The following is a 16,428-nucleotide window of genomic DNA, read 5'->3' on the forward strand; positions in this document are numbered from 1 at the left end:
GGCCTTTAAATGAAAATTGTTGACTCATTATCATCTAAAATTTAGAGTTTGCAAACGTGACTCGTTACAATTTTGAGTACTAATGAGTATTTAACCTAATCACTGAGGTATACTTTAAGTGCTTGTTAGTTTAACTCGTCAAAACCCCTATAAAAATTCAAAAGGGTGCAAACATCCTCATTTTCACAATCTATTTTTACTCGCTTGCACCAAATTCTCACTTATATTCATTACATCCTTGAAAGTGACTAAGAGGATAACAAAATTTTTCATTTAGTGTATTCACATTATTGATTTTTTATTTACATGAAAGAGATCATGGCATATAAACAATGACAACTAGTCAATGATTTATAATAATAATTAGGAAAAAAAATTATCCATTTTTCAAGCTCCAAATCATTTCTTGAAGGTGAACCTTATTTTCGAAGAAAAAATTCATAGGGAAACCCAACCACTGTTTCCCCTCATCTATAGATGGCATCCCTAGTAAACTCATCAATGTAGACTAGTGTGCCTTACATAGGGGGGTTAAAACCAAGCACGTATCACTCCAAAACTACCTAAATGTCTAAGAGCATTAAACGAAACACATTGAACTAACACTTTAGGATTTTAAAATTGAAGGAAATTGGGTGGGCTTTGATCCACTTATGTGTACACATGTCACTAAATCATTTAATATTCTCTAGGTACACACACACATGCAACACTACCTCAAGATGACTCCATTGCTCCAAGAAATTCCCTGAGAGTGCACCTATGCTCTATAAATGATTTGTTAGATGTTGTTATGGCTTACGATTTGCCATTTGGGTTTTTCACACTTTTACTACTTTTCTATGTTTTTGATATTGTTTTTTTAAGTTCCTTTCCATATTTTGGACGGAATTTTCATGGTGTTCAAAAACATAATTAGCTAAAAGCCTAAACCATAACACAAAAATTAAGAAATCTGGGCATAAAAACCTACAAGCTAGGACACTTCATATGAAAAAAGGAAAATAATTTGCATGGCCTAACTAAGATGAGGTTCTAGATATAAATAAGGTGGAATACAATTTTTTCAACAATTATTTTAGTGGGGGCATAAATAGATTTAACTATTATCTTATCTATATTATTACACATTAAATTACTATTTGCAGAACAACCTTAAGCAAGATTAAATCAAAGAGTGCCAAAACAAATGAAAAATAACATTACTTATACAATAAACAACTTATAATTCATCCTTGCAATGGTTTTTTTAGAAAATCCAATTCTCGTATGAGCCAATCTCAAATCTCCATGTTGCCTCTTTTTCTTACAAATTACAAATCTTAGTTGGAGTAACACTGATGTAGATCCATATTAACTCTGGATGAGATATCTTCAAATGCAAACCATTTTCTCAAGTTTTACATTCTAAAAAGAGGTTTGCATTTAGAGGAATTTGATATCAACTCTATGTTGAGCATGGAAGGAATTACATATATCCCTCACTATGAGTGACACCCATTGAAATGTTACACACACATACACCACATGTCAGCTCTATCTTGAACATATGAAGGATTCACATATCTCCCTCATATTTAGTGAGCATGGAATTGAAATGTTTTAACTCAAAAACAATTACTTTCAATTACTTTTTACACATATGCATACATACAGTTGATATTGAAATATATATATATATATGTGTGTGTGTATGTGTGTGTGTGTGTGTGTTAAAATTGGCAACTAGGGTCAAACTCCATGTGGGTCATCTTATTTATGGCAGTTGATATTTTTATTGGATCCCTCTCATCGAGAGGTGTAGGATTGATCTAAAGATCATCCGATTCCGTCAAGTATTCATGGAGTTATGAATTTATTTGTGTTATAAGACAAATTGTCAAGTCACCCAACAACTTGTGTAGGCTCAGAAGCCCAATCGTCATGTTTATTCATCATCTACATTGTATTATAAATAGGAGAGGACTTGAAGTCATTTGAGACACACTCTTCATGTATTCTCCTCCTTTCCACGTTTTGGGTTTTTGGTGAAGGAGAGAGACACTAAGAGTACGCTGGGCTCAGTAGCTGATGCCCTAGCTGCAGTAGCTGATGCCCTAGCCGCAATAGCTAATGCCCTAGTCGCAGTGATGCCCTGGCCGCAATGATTCCCTAGCTGCAATAATTCCCTAGCCACAATAAGCCGCAGGCTTATGAGGAAATCTAAACGCAGTCAATGGAGACAGCTAAAAACGCAGTTAATGGAGACACCTTATATGCAGTCAATGAAGACATCTAAACACAGCAAGGAGACCTGTTCACGCAATCAAGGAGACATGTTCATGCAGAGAAAGAATCTCACATTTTCTTCTGAAATCTCACATGAAGGAGTAGAGCCACAATAAGGATTTGACTGCACCTCGTTTGGGTTTTAGGTGCAGTCATGATCCCGGATAAATGGAGCAGAATGACCTTGTGTGAGGACGCAACAATGAGTTGAAGTTTGGGCTAGATACAGTCTCGGCATCTGATCTCGCATGACAAGGATCAGTCTCGACATATAGATCTCAGTGGTATCCCTGTGGTAGTTTAGATGCAATGAACAACAGTAACTCAGATTACCTAAAGCAGATCTACTCTTTTGCACATTGTCTTGGCTTAATGAGGATTACGTTGGGTGTCATATCAGTCTCACATATGTATATGTTACTATCTCGACATAACCACAATGATGAAGTAGGCTTCAATATTGATCAAGAGCTGCTCGACATACCTGTAAAAGGAGACATACAATGTCATAGTCATCACAGTATTCAGATCTAGTATTCTTGATATGAATAAGTATCTTAGAGGCAATCAAGATGATAAGGATCATAAGTAGTATGATCATTATAGTCTCAGCATGATGAAAGAAGCAATGATCACCAAGTCAAGGAGAGTCAACTTTGGCAAGGATCAGTGTCTAGGATCATGATCTCACAATGATCTCATCCTACAGTAATGTGCAGTCGTGATCTTCAAAGGTGCAGAGATCATCTCAGTAATAATCTCAAGGAGAAGTCATGGTGCAGCAATGATGCTCTCAAGAACCTTGCGATATAGTCGTGATGATCTCGGAGGTGCAACAAGGACGATGATCCCAACAACATGATGATGAATGAGACAACATGATGAAGAATGATGCAACATGATGGGCATATTAGTAAGGAGCAGCATGATGATGGGAGCAGATGGGAGTAGCTCAGTGACTAGGTGCAGCACAGTGACGGGTGCAACATGAGTACAAGCTGCAACACTATGTTAGGTGAAGCCGTCACCTTGGAGAATCAGTTGAAGCAGAATGTCTTCAACTGATCTCATGTATCATCATTATAAGAGATGATCAATGCTCATATCTAGATAAGTCAAAGTGTTGACTTCTGTTGTAAATGCACTATCTCTCTCTCTCTGTGATGAACTTTGAAGAACATAAAAGAAGAATTGATCAAGGGTTTCCCCACATTGGGGTTTGTCCTTGGCTAGCGCCACATCTTGTGTCCTCTTGTCTTTGCTTGTCTTTTGCTATTTATGCTTATGTTCTATCTGCAATTTACTTTAATGCTGATGTGATTGCTAATATGGAAAAGATATGGAGCTAACTATGCAAATTGAAATAAATTGCTCTAAGCATAAAACATACCTAAAATTTAACATGGAATCAGAGCTGAGGTGAAGACAATGCCCAAGCAGAGTGAAAGAGCAATCACCGAAGATAGTTGGGAAAGGACAAAAAGGATCAGTGGATTCCTCATCCCTCTTCAAATTCACCAAGGGTGAAGTCGAAGCAGAGAATATTATCAGAATTGCTCAACGAAATATGGCCTACCTAAATATCACTTCATTAGAAGACCAGATCTCAGGGTGGAAGGAAACGCGGATAACTAGTTCGACCATTATCAGAAGGAGTGTTTGAATGGCAGGGACACATCACTTGATGATGATAACTACAGGGACATCTTCAATGATCAAGGGAAAGACAGGTAATGCAGGTCATCAAGGAAATGGCCGACTCTTCATAGAAAGCAAGGAAGCCCAGGCACTTCATCGGACAATAGGGTGCACTCTCTAATTTGGTAGAGATGGAAACAATCGTGGGATTATACTTAAAGGTGATGCCACCTATCTCAGAAAGGGTGTAGGGAATGTTACCCCTCAATTGAATGAGGGTAACGCGATTCATTTACAGAATCCCTTTTATGTACCTCATCGCAAGAAGAATTTGGTGTCCATTTCAACAATGGAAGTCGAAAGTTACAGGGTGGCACATATTGATGGAAAGGTACATGTTTGAAAATAGAATTTTCAAAGATGTTTTTGAGTTCAGGGTTGTATCAAATTGCAGAAAGTCCAATGGGGACCATGTCCATTGACACATAGCATCAAAGGTCTGTGAGTCAAATAGTGACAGGGATGCCTGAATTCAAAAGGAGCATGAAGGTACATGTCTGAGATGTACCGAAGGAAAATCTTACAAGGGGACCATTCCCCTCATGTAGCAAGTCCACAGGTGTGGAACAACCCGAGGGGTTTGAGATTGATGATCAGGAATCTCGCATACGTAGGTGGAAGAAAGCCCTTTATGGCTTGAAGAAAAACTCCCTGGGCGTAGGATGAGAGGATTGATAGCTGTCAGATGAAGCTGAGATTCACTAGGAATGAAACCGATCCAAACCATTACTCAAAGGTTGTGGATGATAGACCTCTTATACTGGCACCTTATGAGGACGACCTATTTCTGATAGGTGCAGACCCTCTCATTTGCAGAAGTAAGAGGGAGTTGGATTCCAAATATGGAATGATAAACTGCAAGCCTGTGACTACCTCGAAGATCTTAACTTTTAGAAGTTATATGGTAGTGATGTCGGACTAGATTTGGGAAATGCCTCTGAGTTTCATAAACTCATTCGCGTTTATGTTCTTGGTGAACTTCCATCCGGACATATGTTTTGCAGTTAGCATGGTGAGCTCATATTTGGTTGAGCCTCACTGGATTGGTGCCAAGAATCTTCTGAGATATCTTCGGGGCACAATCTCTCATGGATTGAGATACACTACCGGAAATATGAAACTACATGATTATTCGAATCATGACTGGGCAGGCAGTGTGGAGGAACATTAGAGCACTTTTCAATGTTGGTTCCCTTTAGATTCTACTTCGATATCATGGATGAGCAGGAAGCAAAAGTCGGTTTCTATAAGCACTGCCGAGACCGAATACATAACTAAGAGTATGATCTCGTGTGAAGCTGCATGGTTGCTGAAGCTCTTAAGTGAGCTGTTTGTACACATAATGAATACCACTATGATTCTCTATGACAACCAGAGGTGGGATTTGATTATTGAGGAATCCTGTATTTGATGATTGCTCCAGCAGATGGACATCAGATACTGCCTTATCTAGGATATGGTAAGTCAATGAGCAGGGAGGCTCCATCACATTGAGACTGATGTACAGACTGCAAACATTTTGTCAAAGCCCCGGGGAAAGGTCAAACCTGTGACTTTCCTAAACAACTTGGAGTCGTTGAGAGACCTTTGCAAAAAGGTCCTGCAAGTTGCATACATTGAGCTCTGGGAGCTCTAGAGGCTTGGGGTACTTACTGGAGCAACATATGACGACAGGGCGACTCACCCTCCCCTAGTGATGTGCTATGTACAGGATGACAGGTTCAACCTTCCCTATGACACCCTATGGCAACTATAGAATAGGATGATTAGTTCTCTTGTGGGCCTGGATGATTCGTTCTCCATTGCAATTGTGGAACAGGATGATTCGTTCTCCTGTAGGCCAAGATGATTAGTTCTCTGTGGCATCCAATAGACATGATGATTTGCTCTCCTGTGGACAAGATGATTTGCTCTCCTATGGACATGATGATTAGTTCTCCTGTCGAGGCATCCTACCCATGCAGTCTGGGACTCATGGGAAGTACCCCTCATCTGATCAATGAGCAGGGAAATAAGGATAGGAACCATAGTAGTACCGATGGACGCATAGTTGTATCTACCGTACTCCCTATGCTAGGATGACCTTCATTGATCTGGGATCAATGATATTGATCTGGGACTAGTGAAAGTGGTACATACTCTAAAACTGACTTCGTGTCAGTAGAGGACTGGTCTGGGACCAGTGGTACACACTTTGAGACTGACTTCGGGTCAGTGGAGAATGGTACGAGACATTCTCGATCAATTCTTCTTCTTCATGGTTCAGCAGAGCAGAGCTAAGCATAGCAAAGCTGAGATGAGCAGAGCAGTGCAGGGAACTGATGGCAGAGATAGTACAACTAGACATAAGGATCAACAGATGGAGTTCTCCCTAGTTGAGAGGGAGTGTTATAATTGGCAACTAGATCCAAACTACATGTGGGCCATCTTATTTATGGCAACAGATATTTTTATTGGATCCTCCCATCGAGAGGTGTAGGATTGATCTAAAGATCATCCGATTCCATCAAGTATTCATGGAGTTATGAATTTATTTGTGTTATAAGATAAATTGTCAAGTCAGCCAACAACTTGTGTAGGCTCAAAAGCCCAATAGTCATGTCTATTCATCATCTACGTTTTAGTATAAATAGGAGAGGACTTGAAGTCATTTGAGACACACTCTTCATCTGATCTCCTCCTTTCTACATTTTGGGTTTTTGGTGAAGGAGAGAGACACTAAGAGTACGCTGGGCTAAGTAGCTGATGCCCTAGCCGCAGTAAGCTGTAGGCTTATGAGGAAATCTAAACACAGTTAATGGAGACAGCTAAAACGCAGTCAATGGAGACACCTTATACGCAGTCAATGAAGACATCTAAACACAACAAGGAGACCTGTTCACGCAGTCAAGGAGACATGTTCATGCAAAGAAAGAATCTCACATTTTCCTCTGAAATCTTGCATGGAGTAGAGCAACAGTAAGGATTTGACTGCACCTCGTTTGGGTTTTAGGTGCAGTCACGATCCCGGATAAATGGAGCAGAAATGACCTTGTGTGAGGACGCAACAATGAGTTGAAGTTTGGGCTAGATACAGTCTTGGCATATGATCTTGCATGACAAGGATCAGTCTCGGCATATAGATCTCGGTGGTATCTGTGGAAGTTTAGATGTAATAACAACAATAACTCAAATTACCTAAAGCAGATCTACTCTTTTGCACATTGTCTCGGCTTAATGAGGATTACGTTGGGTGCCATCTTAGTCTCACATATGTATATGTTACTGTCTCGGCATAACCACAATGATGAAGTAGGTTTCAGTATTGATCAAGAGCTTCTTGGCATACCTATAAAAGGAGACATACAATGTCATAGTCATCACAATATTCAGATCTAGTATCCTTGATATGAATAAGTATCTCAGAGGCAGTCAAGATGATAAGGATCATAAGTAGTATGATCATTACAGTCTCAGCATGATGAAAGAAGCAATGATCACCAAGTCAAGGAGAGTCAGCGTTGGCAAGGATTAGTGTCTAGGATCATGATCTCACAATGATCTCATCCTACAGTAATGTGCAGTCGTGATCTTTATAGGTGCAAATATCATCTCAGTAATAATCTCAAGGAGAAGTCATGGTGCAGCAATGATGCTCTCAAGAACCTTGCGTAATGAATTTCTTGATACAGTAGTGATGATCTCGGAGGTGCAGCAAGGATGATGATCCCAACATCATGATGATGAATGAGACAACATGATGAAGAATGATGCAGCATGATGGGCATATTAGTAAGGAGCAGCATGATGATGGGAGAAGATGGGAGTAGCTCAATGACTAGGTGCAGCACAGTGACGGGTGCAACATGAGTACAAGCTGCAACACTATGTTAGGTGAAGCTGTCACCTTGGAGAATCAGTTGAAGCAAAATTTCTTCAACTGATCTCATGTATCATCATTATAAGAGATGATCAATGCTCATATCTAGATAAGTCAAAGTATTGACTTCTATTGTAAATTTACTATCTCTCTTTGCTGAACTTTGAAGAACATAAAAGAAGAATTGATCAAGGGTTTCTCCACATTGGGGTTTGTCCCTGGCTAGCGCCACATCTTGTGTCCTCTTGTCTTGGCTTGTCTTTTGCGATTTATGTTTATGTTCTATCTGCAGTTTACTTTAATGCTGACGTGATTGGTAATATGGAAAAGATATGGAGCTAACTGTGAAAATTGAAATAAATTGCTCTAAGCATAGAACATACCTAAAATTTAACAGTGTGTCACATGAATTCCATGTTGTTATTGAAATATATATGTGTGTGTGACACATGAATTCCATCCTGAATAGTCCAGGAATTACACATTTCTCTCATAATAATATGGAAAAAAATACATATAAATGTGATATTTTTTTACTTCCAATTACTTTCTCCATTTACAAATTTTATTTTTTACTGAACATTAAAATAATTTATTGTTATTAAAATATTATTTTCAAATAATATATATCACATCCATGTTAAATATATAAAAAATAACAAATCTCCTTTATTACCTTCCATGTTAAATATAGAAAAAATAACGCATCTCCTTTATTATAGTGTAAAAAATATCTTTAATATAAAAAACTCATTGTTTTCTAGTTGTATATGATTTAATTCACAATATTTTTGGTGTTATTGGCGTAATAAAAACCATCTGCATAGCATATATCAAAACCATACAAAGAAACTCTTAAAATCTAAACTTAATGTTCATAAATTTTCAACTATCATTTGGTATAATTCTTAGAATAAAGATGTTTCTGGATTATAACATAAGATATATGGATAAGTATCCTCCCTTGTGAACATTTTGTTACAATGATGAGGGGACTACACACAACATCACCCCTATCAATGATAGATATTTCATTTATTCATCATCTACATTGTAAGAATCACTTTAATGCATATCACTGTACAAATAATTGCATGAGGATTAGAAAATTTGTTCAGCATCTTTGGTTTGAGGAGGAAAGCAACAATTGCATGATCCTGCACAATGACTAGGCATCTCCAATTTTTCACCATCCAATTCCTTCTTCAAATTGGTAGGTGCACCCTGTTTATCATTCTTATTTTAATAAATAATCAAATACATACATGTCGACATAATTCTAATAAACATCATAGTATATTTTTAATACAATTATAATAAACATATGATTTATTTTTTAAACAATTTTAATCAAAATGAAGTTTAGTGGAAAAAATTACTAAACAATACACTCTTAACCTATTATCTTATAAATCATATGTTATTATCTCATTCTTTTAACTATTTTGTAAACATTAAAAAATATTTATTTAATATTAAATTGATTGTTTTAATTATTCTTTCTCTTTCATATATATATAAATATAATTTTTATATTTTTAATTATTTCTTATTTTTATTTGATTAAATATTTATATAATTTTGAAAAAAAAAATTGGTGAAAAAAATATGCATTGAAATTGAAAGCAAGTTCTTTCTTTACGCCTAGAATAAACAAAACAACACGAAAATTTAAAGAGTTACTTAACTTAATCTAGAAGCAAATAGTATCAACTTCTACTATTGGTTACTTGCATCATCACCAATATTAACTTATACAATAAATTTTGAGTCCTACTATGTTAGACTAGAAAATATTTTTCGAGTTGATGTCATATTGTTTAAAACTTACATTTGATATTAGAGCAAGTTTAATGACTTCATGGGGACACCTTTATTGTTGATGGTTTAGCTTGTTTTTTAATAAAGCTAGTTTATCTTGGGTTTATGATAAATCGACTTTCAAGAGGACCTCTACGATGATGATTCTTATGTTGAAATAAATTAGGGGGTAGTTCTAAAATAAAGATTGGAAAATTTAATGGCGCAAAGTTTTTGTTCTATGGAAGACCAAGATGGAGAACCTTCTTATAGACAAAGAACAATGCCATTGTGGATATTTCTACTATACCTATGGGTACATTGATAGAAGATTAGATGAAGTTGGATAGGAAGGAAAAAGGTACAATCTAGTTGCATATTTCAGATTCAATATTATTGAATGTTTTAGGAAAAGCTAGAACCACGATATTATGAAATAAGATAAGGATTTTGTATCAGTCTCAATCCTTAGTAAACAAATTTTTCCTTCAAAAGAGGTTGTGAACCCCAAGGATGAATAATGGATATTCTATGAAAACACATCTAAATGCCTCTAGAATTGTGGTAAGTCAATCATCATCTGTCGATATTAGAACTTCTAATGAAGATAAGTGCACTAATTCATTGTTCTCTTTGTCATATTCATGAGATAGTCTAATTATAGCTATTCAGAGTAATGCAACCACATTAATGTTTGATGATGTGGTTTTATCCTTTCTACCAAAATAAATGAGGCAAAAAAACCATGGATAGACAAAACAATTTTTTTTTTTTTATCTATAGGAGGTCATTCCCAAGAATGAAACAAAAATAAGTTATGAAAGGGTAGATCTAAATATCCAAAAAATCATCCTTATGAAAATGTTGAAAATGTGGTAAATTTGTGCATTACAAGAAGTATTATAGATCCAAAATTGTGATAAAGGGATGGGATCTAATGATGTTGAATTCCTCAAAAGGGGAGACCTAAAGGGATGCATACTTACTTTCTTCAAGCACACATGTAGATCATGATGTATCGTTCATTGACTTAGATTCTTCTTTTCATATGACTCTCACATTGAAGGAGGTTTTGTAAATATGAAAACATACTGGAGGTGACATTTTCCTGAGAGATGACATGACAACTAGAATCATGAAATAATAAAATTTGAAGTTGATGCTTGAGGATAAAAAAATTATAACACTCCCTAGGGTTTTGCACATTCGAAAGCTAGCTAGAAACTTTATATCTACAAGTAATATGCATGTGTGCATATTGTGTTTAAAATGGAAATGGTTTGAGAAGCAATGGTGTTAATGAGGGGAGATTAGAATGTAGCTCTATGCAAGCGGTGGGAAGCACTGTTATTGATGGGCGGAACAACTTTATTGTTCCTAAGTGTGGAGATGAAGATGAAAAAACCCCTACTATCTACAAAGAAATGACAATCTTAAGGCATCAAAACCTGGAACATATTGGAGAAGAGGGTGTTTGAATATTACATGGTAAAGGGTTGTTTGATTGCACATTAGATTTCGAATTTTGTCGAATTTTCACATAAGGTAAACAAAATCAAGTAATATTCTCATAAGGTACTACAAGAGCAAAGGGAATCATATAGTTAGTAAACAATGATGTGTTTGAACTTGTGCTTGTTCCATCACTAGGTAAATCGACATACTATGTTTCATTAATAGATGATTTCTCAAGGAACACATTGATTTATTTCCTCAAAAAGAAATATGATGTCTTTGGTAAATTTTGAAAAAAGTAACGCTCTTATGGAGAACCAAACAAAGAATAATGCAAAGGTGTTGATAATAAATAATGATGGAGAGTTTTACGAGAATGAATTTGAATAATTTTGTAAAAATAGAACAGCAAGGTAGAAAATACACACCTCAATGGAAATGGATTAGGGTGAATAAACAAAGAATAATGCAAAGGTGTTGATAATAAATAATGATGGGGAGTTTTACAAGAATGAATTTGAATAATTTTGTAAAAATAGAATAGCAAGGTAGAAAATACACACCTCAATGGAAAGGGATTAGGGTGAATAAGGCACTGATGGAAAAGAAAAGGAGCATGGTCAAAGGCATTAAGTTAGGATAGAATTATGGGTAGATATAGTGGATATTGTATGTTACCCCATAAATCAGTTACTCCCATTACTATTGTTTGGGAAAACTCCAAATGAGGCACACACTTGTGAAAAACCCTTGCTTGAACATCTCAAAGTTATTGGTCATGATGTTTATGTACATGTTCCAAAGGAAAATAGGTGCAAGTTGGTTAATAAAGCTATAAAGTGTATCTTTATTAGTTATAAATATGGTCTAAAAGGTTATAAATCTGGCCTAATAAATACTATACACAATCCAGAAGTTGTATTTACAAAGGTTAAAGATGTTCTCAAATAGGATGACTTATTAAGCGAAAATTAATCAAAGATAATAGAATTTGAGTCGAAAGATGAAGAATTTGACTCAACTAAAGAACATGAATAAGAAGAAGAAGAACCTCATGCTCCAATATTGAGAAGATTGGTTTGGAAAAGAAGACAATTAGAAAGGTATACTCCACCCAATTTTTGTATAGTTTTGCTTTATCTATTACTCATGATGATCCCATAATTGTTAGGGAGACAAAGGATTATAAGGATATTAAACTCTAGAAAGATGCCATAGTTGAAAAAATGGTATTTGTTTTCGAAAATTGATTGATTATTGCAAAACTTTGAGAATCTCAATCAGACATAAGCTCTAATACCATGAATGCCATAGTTGAGAAAATGGTCTTTGTTTCCGGTAATTGGTTGGTTATTGCAAAACTTTGAGAATCTCAATCAGACATAAGCTCTAATACCATGTACAAAATTTACAAACTCCGGTGATGGTCATCCTTATGATTTTAATTAAATTGATAAATGGTTGAATTTAATGTAATGCCAAAACTTCAAATCACAACATTAAGAACATAATCACTGAAAATATAAATAACATAATCATAAGATAATTTCACACACATAGTCATCCTTATGATCTTAATTAAATTGATAAACTGTTGAATTTAATGTAATGCCAAAATTTCAAATCAGAGCATCAATCACACAATCATTGAAAATATAAATAATATAAACATGAGATAATTTCACATACATACACACACAGGTAATTTCTCCTTCAAAATTAACTTTTCATTCCTTATTTGAAACTTACAAGGAAAAAGGAAACCTCCATGATTAAACAATGTGATCTCATGAGTTTCATGACATGAATGATTAATATAAGATAAATTTATTAATTAAATATAATAAAAAAATTAGTATTACAGTTTTTTAATGTAATTAAATATTGAAATAGTTTTTAAGTGTGATTTTTTAGAGTTTTTAGTGGAATTATGGTGGAAAAAAATTGCGGTTAAATCTGATTTGTGTTGTTTAGACTGGTTTTCTGATTGTATATATAAATTTAGCACCCTCAAAAATCTTTGGGACACTTCGATTATGAAAAGTTCATTTGTCAAACTTATGAATTCAAATATCAAATTCTACACCAATTAAATCAAAAAATAAATCTAAAAACTTTCTAAAAATAACATTTAAAAACTACTCTCTGAAGTATCTATCCATCTTCCAGAATTGGATAAACCTGCAAAAATAATTAATGTTCCCAGCAAACTATGGTGTTGGTGTTGTTGATAAGTGAGACATTTACCAAAAAAATTAAAATATCGTTTGTTTGAACAAACTATGCATAATCACATTATATGCGGGAGAAGAGAAATCGAGAGAGTAAAACCGAAAACGCTAATTCACTGACCTACCTTGCATGCCTCCTCATCCAAAGAACCCCAACATTCCACACGTTTGAATTGTTTGACATTGGAATGAAAATATACCCAAACCAGCGCGCTCTCTAGCTCTGGGTGCTTCTCAAACAGAGCCCGATCTCCATATCTGAACGCCTCCAGTACCTGTGAATTCATGAATTTGTTCATTAACCCCAACAAAATACAACAATCTAATAAAATGAATTTGTTCATTAACCCCAACAAAATACAACAATCTAATAAAATGAATTGGAATTCATACACCTTCAAACCCCTGTAAAAAACAAAGAAATGAAGGAAAATAAGAAGCGTACCACCGGCAGTTCCTTGCGGAAAATGTAAAATCTAAGTCTGGCAATGGCGTCCAGGAGCCAATGCCCTCCGCTTATATGACAGTGAACGTGCAGAGACATTTTTCCCTGACATTTCCTCCACTGCGCAATCACTTCGTCTCTCTGTAACTTGTTATACCATCCCTGCAACTGTGCAAATATATAAAGATTTCACAGACTTTATACTTTTGAGCCATACCAATCCTATTTTCAAAAGATTCAGCGAAACAGAGCACAGGGTGACCTGATCTTTATTGATTGTTTGAGAAATAGCCAGCGTTAACTGGGCCGTGACGTCGCTGTGTGTGAGCGTATAAATCCTCAGAAAATGCCCCGGATGATTCTCTTCCTGTGTTCCAAGAAATAGAACCTTGAGCTTCGATGCCTTGAAGACTGCACGCCCAAACAATCTCGCCTCCTACCAAACCAATGCCAAGATTCAGTCCTCATAATCCCTGAATGAACAGAGCAAAATGGGAAAAGATTTGACGCATTTAATCGCTAAGATTACCACACGAGTACTACTAGGTCGGGGGAAGCTGCCATTATTTCGATGTCTGTTATTGGACTGTAACTGATACGCGACCAGAGCATCCCAGGGGCTCCCGCTGTAGAGAAAGCTAGACGAAAACTTTACCTTCGATTTCCTTGTGAACTGGGCTTGTGGATTCTGTGGTGCAGACAAAATCCGTCCACCGGAATGGGAAAAGAAGTAGCATTGCTGTGTTTTTACTGCAAATGATGTTGCTACCGCCATGGCTGGGGTTTCTGATTATATTTGAAAAGTTGTTGCAGCAGCCATGGCAGGAGCTTTTATGCCTCTTCAGCTCCTCAGGAGGTAATAGCCTTAAAGGGAGCGCTGTACTGTGGACGCTAGCAGATAAAGGGGGTAGATGATTTTCGTATTGGGCCTGCTCTGACTTGTGTGTCGTGTGGTACAATCATTTAAGCATATAAAGTCCAATCTTGATGGCCTGTAATTTCAAATTCTGACGATCTCAATTAACAAATTTTTCCTAAAAGCAGAAGTGGGTTTGTCTGCTTGCGACGATTTAACATCGATCCAAATTAGAAAAAAATTGCATTAGATTCTACAGATGTGAGTGATGGAAACATGGGCCACCGTAACATTCTTAGAAGTAAAAATGGAGGATGGCTTGCCCATGATTAAAGGGCCAACCTACAAAGGATTATCTTACACGAAACTTTTTGTCTATTTGCTTACACGTGACTTTCTCATTCATTTGTCTATTTGTTTGCTTGCTTGTTAGCCACATTTTATAAGCCACTCCTATTTTATATTGAATAACATATTATTGAATTTATATATCTTTGTTATATTGAGCAACACATTATTGAAATTGCACATTTTCCTTACACTAACATACTAACATATCATTGAAATTGCACATCTTCGAAATTGCACATCTTCTTTACACTGAGTAACACATTATTGAAATGCTTTAACCACTATTTAATTTGAGTGGCCAATTCCTACAAGTATAAACATTTTCTCAAATTTTGATCTCTCTTGGAACATGATACATCCATAGTTAAAATGGACATGCTTAGGTTCTCAATATGCCACATATCAACTCTGTATTGAGCAATGAAGGAATTATGCATCATCATCATCATAGTAAGCAATGCACATTTCAAATGTTTTAAAAGAATTACACACCATCGTCATAGTAAACAAGATCATTCAAATGTTATTTTCGTTAACACACACACATTAAGATATTTTATTGATGCTCCACATTGAAATATGTTTTTGTTATTATTATTTTTTAAATGTCGTGTTGTAGTAAATCTTGTCATGCGAAAAGAACAAAGGCTCCTTAAACAAAACACATGGAATGATTGAAAAGAAGGTGTTGAGCTTTAAATTGTTTGTTGCCTTGCAAGGAAGGACAATATTCTTATTTGTGCTTGTGATTTTGGAAAATATTGTGATTTTATGAGAGTTTCTACGCTCTTGGCCTTTTGGCAAAAAGTTCTTTTATAAGAATATTGGGCAATCTTTATTTAAAAATATTGGGTTTAGGTCCAATCTCGAGTCACAAGCCAAGCACCAGGTTTCATCAATTGACAGTGAAAGTCCACTAATCGACAACAATAATACTCCACCAAGGCAGTCGGCATTTTGCCAATAAGTTATTTTATTAAAATATTGGCCTTTCTCTATTTAAATATATTGGGTTTAGGCCCAATCTCCGAGTCACAAGCCAAGCACCAGGTTTCATCAATTGACAGTCAAAATCAACTAATCGAGAACAACCATACCCGACCAAGGCAGTTCCCATACAAGGCACCGAGAGGAGGAGCCCAACGGCAACGAGAGATGAGTATATTATCCTGCACGACGCGTCAAGTAACAACATTTGTCATGGATATTATAAACAACACATTATATGACAACCACGTAAATGTAGGCTACTTCCCATAGTTACACAATAAAACAACGAGTGTTTTACAAAGCAAAATATCACATGCCAAGGTCTCATATATAAAATCATGATAATGCTCTAGAAATGTGAGATTAAGAAGAAAAAATCAATACAAACTTTGAAGAAGATGAATCTCCTAGAAATCCATGACAAGAGGGGGACGATAGTTTTGTTAGACACCCAATCCTCATGATTAAGATTTGG

At 35.8% G+C, this 16,428-nt stretch overlaps 1 protein-coding gene across 4 annotated transcripts; it reads right to left on the reverse strand.

The window, feature by feature from the left end:
* Nucleotides 1–8,667: 8,667 nt before the first annotated feature.
* Nucleotides 8,668–14,699, reverse strand: LOC149191307 (protein STAY-GREEN, chloroplastic-like). 4 transcript variants are annotated; one of them, XM_089404167.1, is made up of 5 exons: nucleotides 14,412–14,699; nucleotides 14,019–14,192; nucleotides 13,757–13,924; nucleotides 13,437–13,586; nucleotides 8,668–9,049 (listed from the first exon to the last, which is right to left on the reverse strand). In XM_089404167.1, the coding sequence occupies exons 1-5, from the start codon at nucleotides 14,529–14,531 to the stop codon at nucleotides 8,927–8,929; spliced, it is 735 nt and encodes a 244-aa protein (XP_089260293.1). In that variant the 5' UTR covers nucleotides 14,532–14,699; the 3' UTR covers nucleotides 8,668–8,926. The 4 variants fall into 4 exon arrangements, with proteins under 4 accessions (XP_089260293.1, XP_089260291.1, XP_089260290.1 ...); XM_089404165.1 differs by having other exon boundaries at nucleotides 13,757–13,918; nucleotides 14,286–14,695; XM_089404164.1 differs by having other exon boundaries at nucleotides 14,286–14,693.
* Between the last annotated feature and the right edge of the window lie 1,729 nt (nucleotides 14,700–16,428).

This window comes from Pinus tabuliformis, chromosome 2_2, assembly GCF_031772625.1.
Source record: "Pinus tabuliformis cultivar Carrire ecotype Pingquan chromosome 2_2, CPIR1, whole genome shotgun sequence".
Classification (NCBI taxonomy): Eukaryota; Viridiplantae; Streptophyta; class Pinopsida; order Pinales; family Pinaceae; genus Pinus; species Pinus tabuliformis.

Excerpts from the sequence above, each read along its gene's own strand:
- LOC149191307 (XM_089404164.1), bottom strand. The coding sequence starts at position 14,531 with ATGGCGGTAGCAACATCATTTGCAGTAAAAACACAGCAATGCTACTTC. Across the intron at positions 14,193-14,285 it reads GACCTAGTAGTACTCGTGTG|GAGGCGAGATTGTTTGGGCG; the intron begins GTAATCTTAGCG and ends TTGGTTTGGTAG. Across the intron at positions 13,925-14,018 it reads AAACAATCAATAAAGATCAG|TTGCAGGGATGGTATAACAA; the intron begins GTCACCCTGTGC and ends ATATTTGCACAG.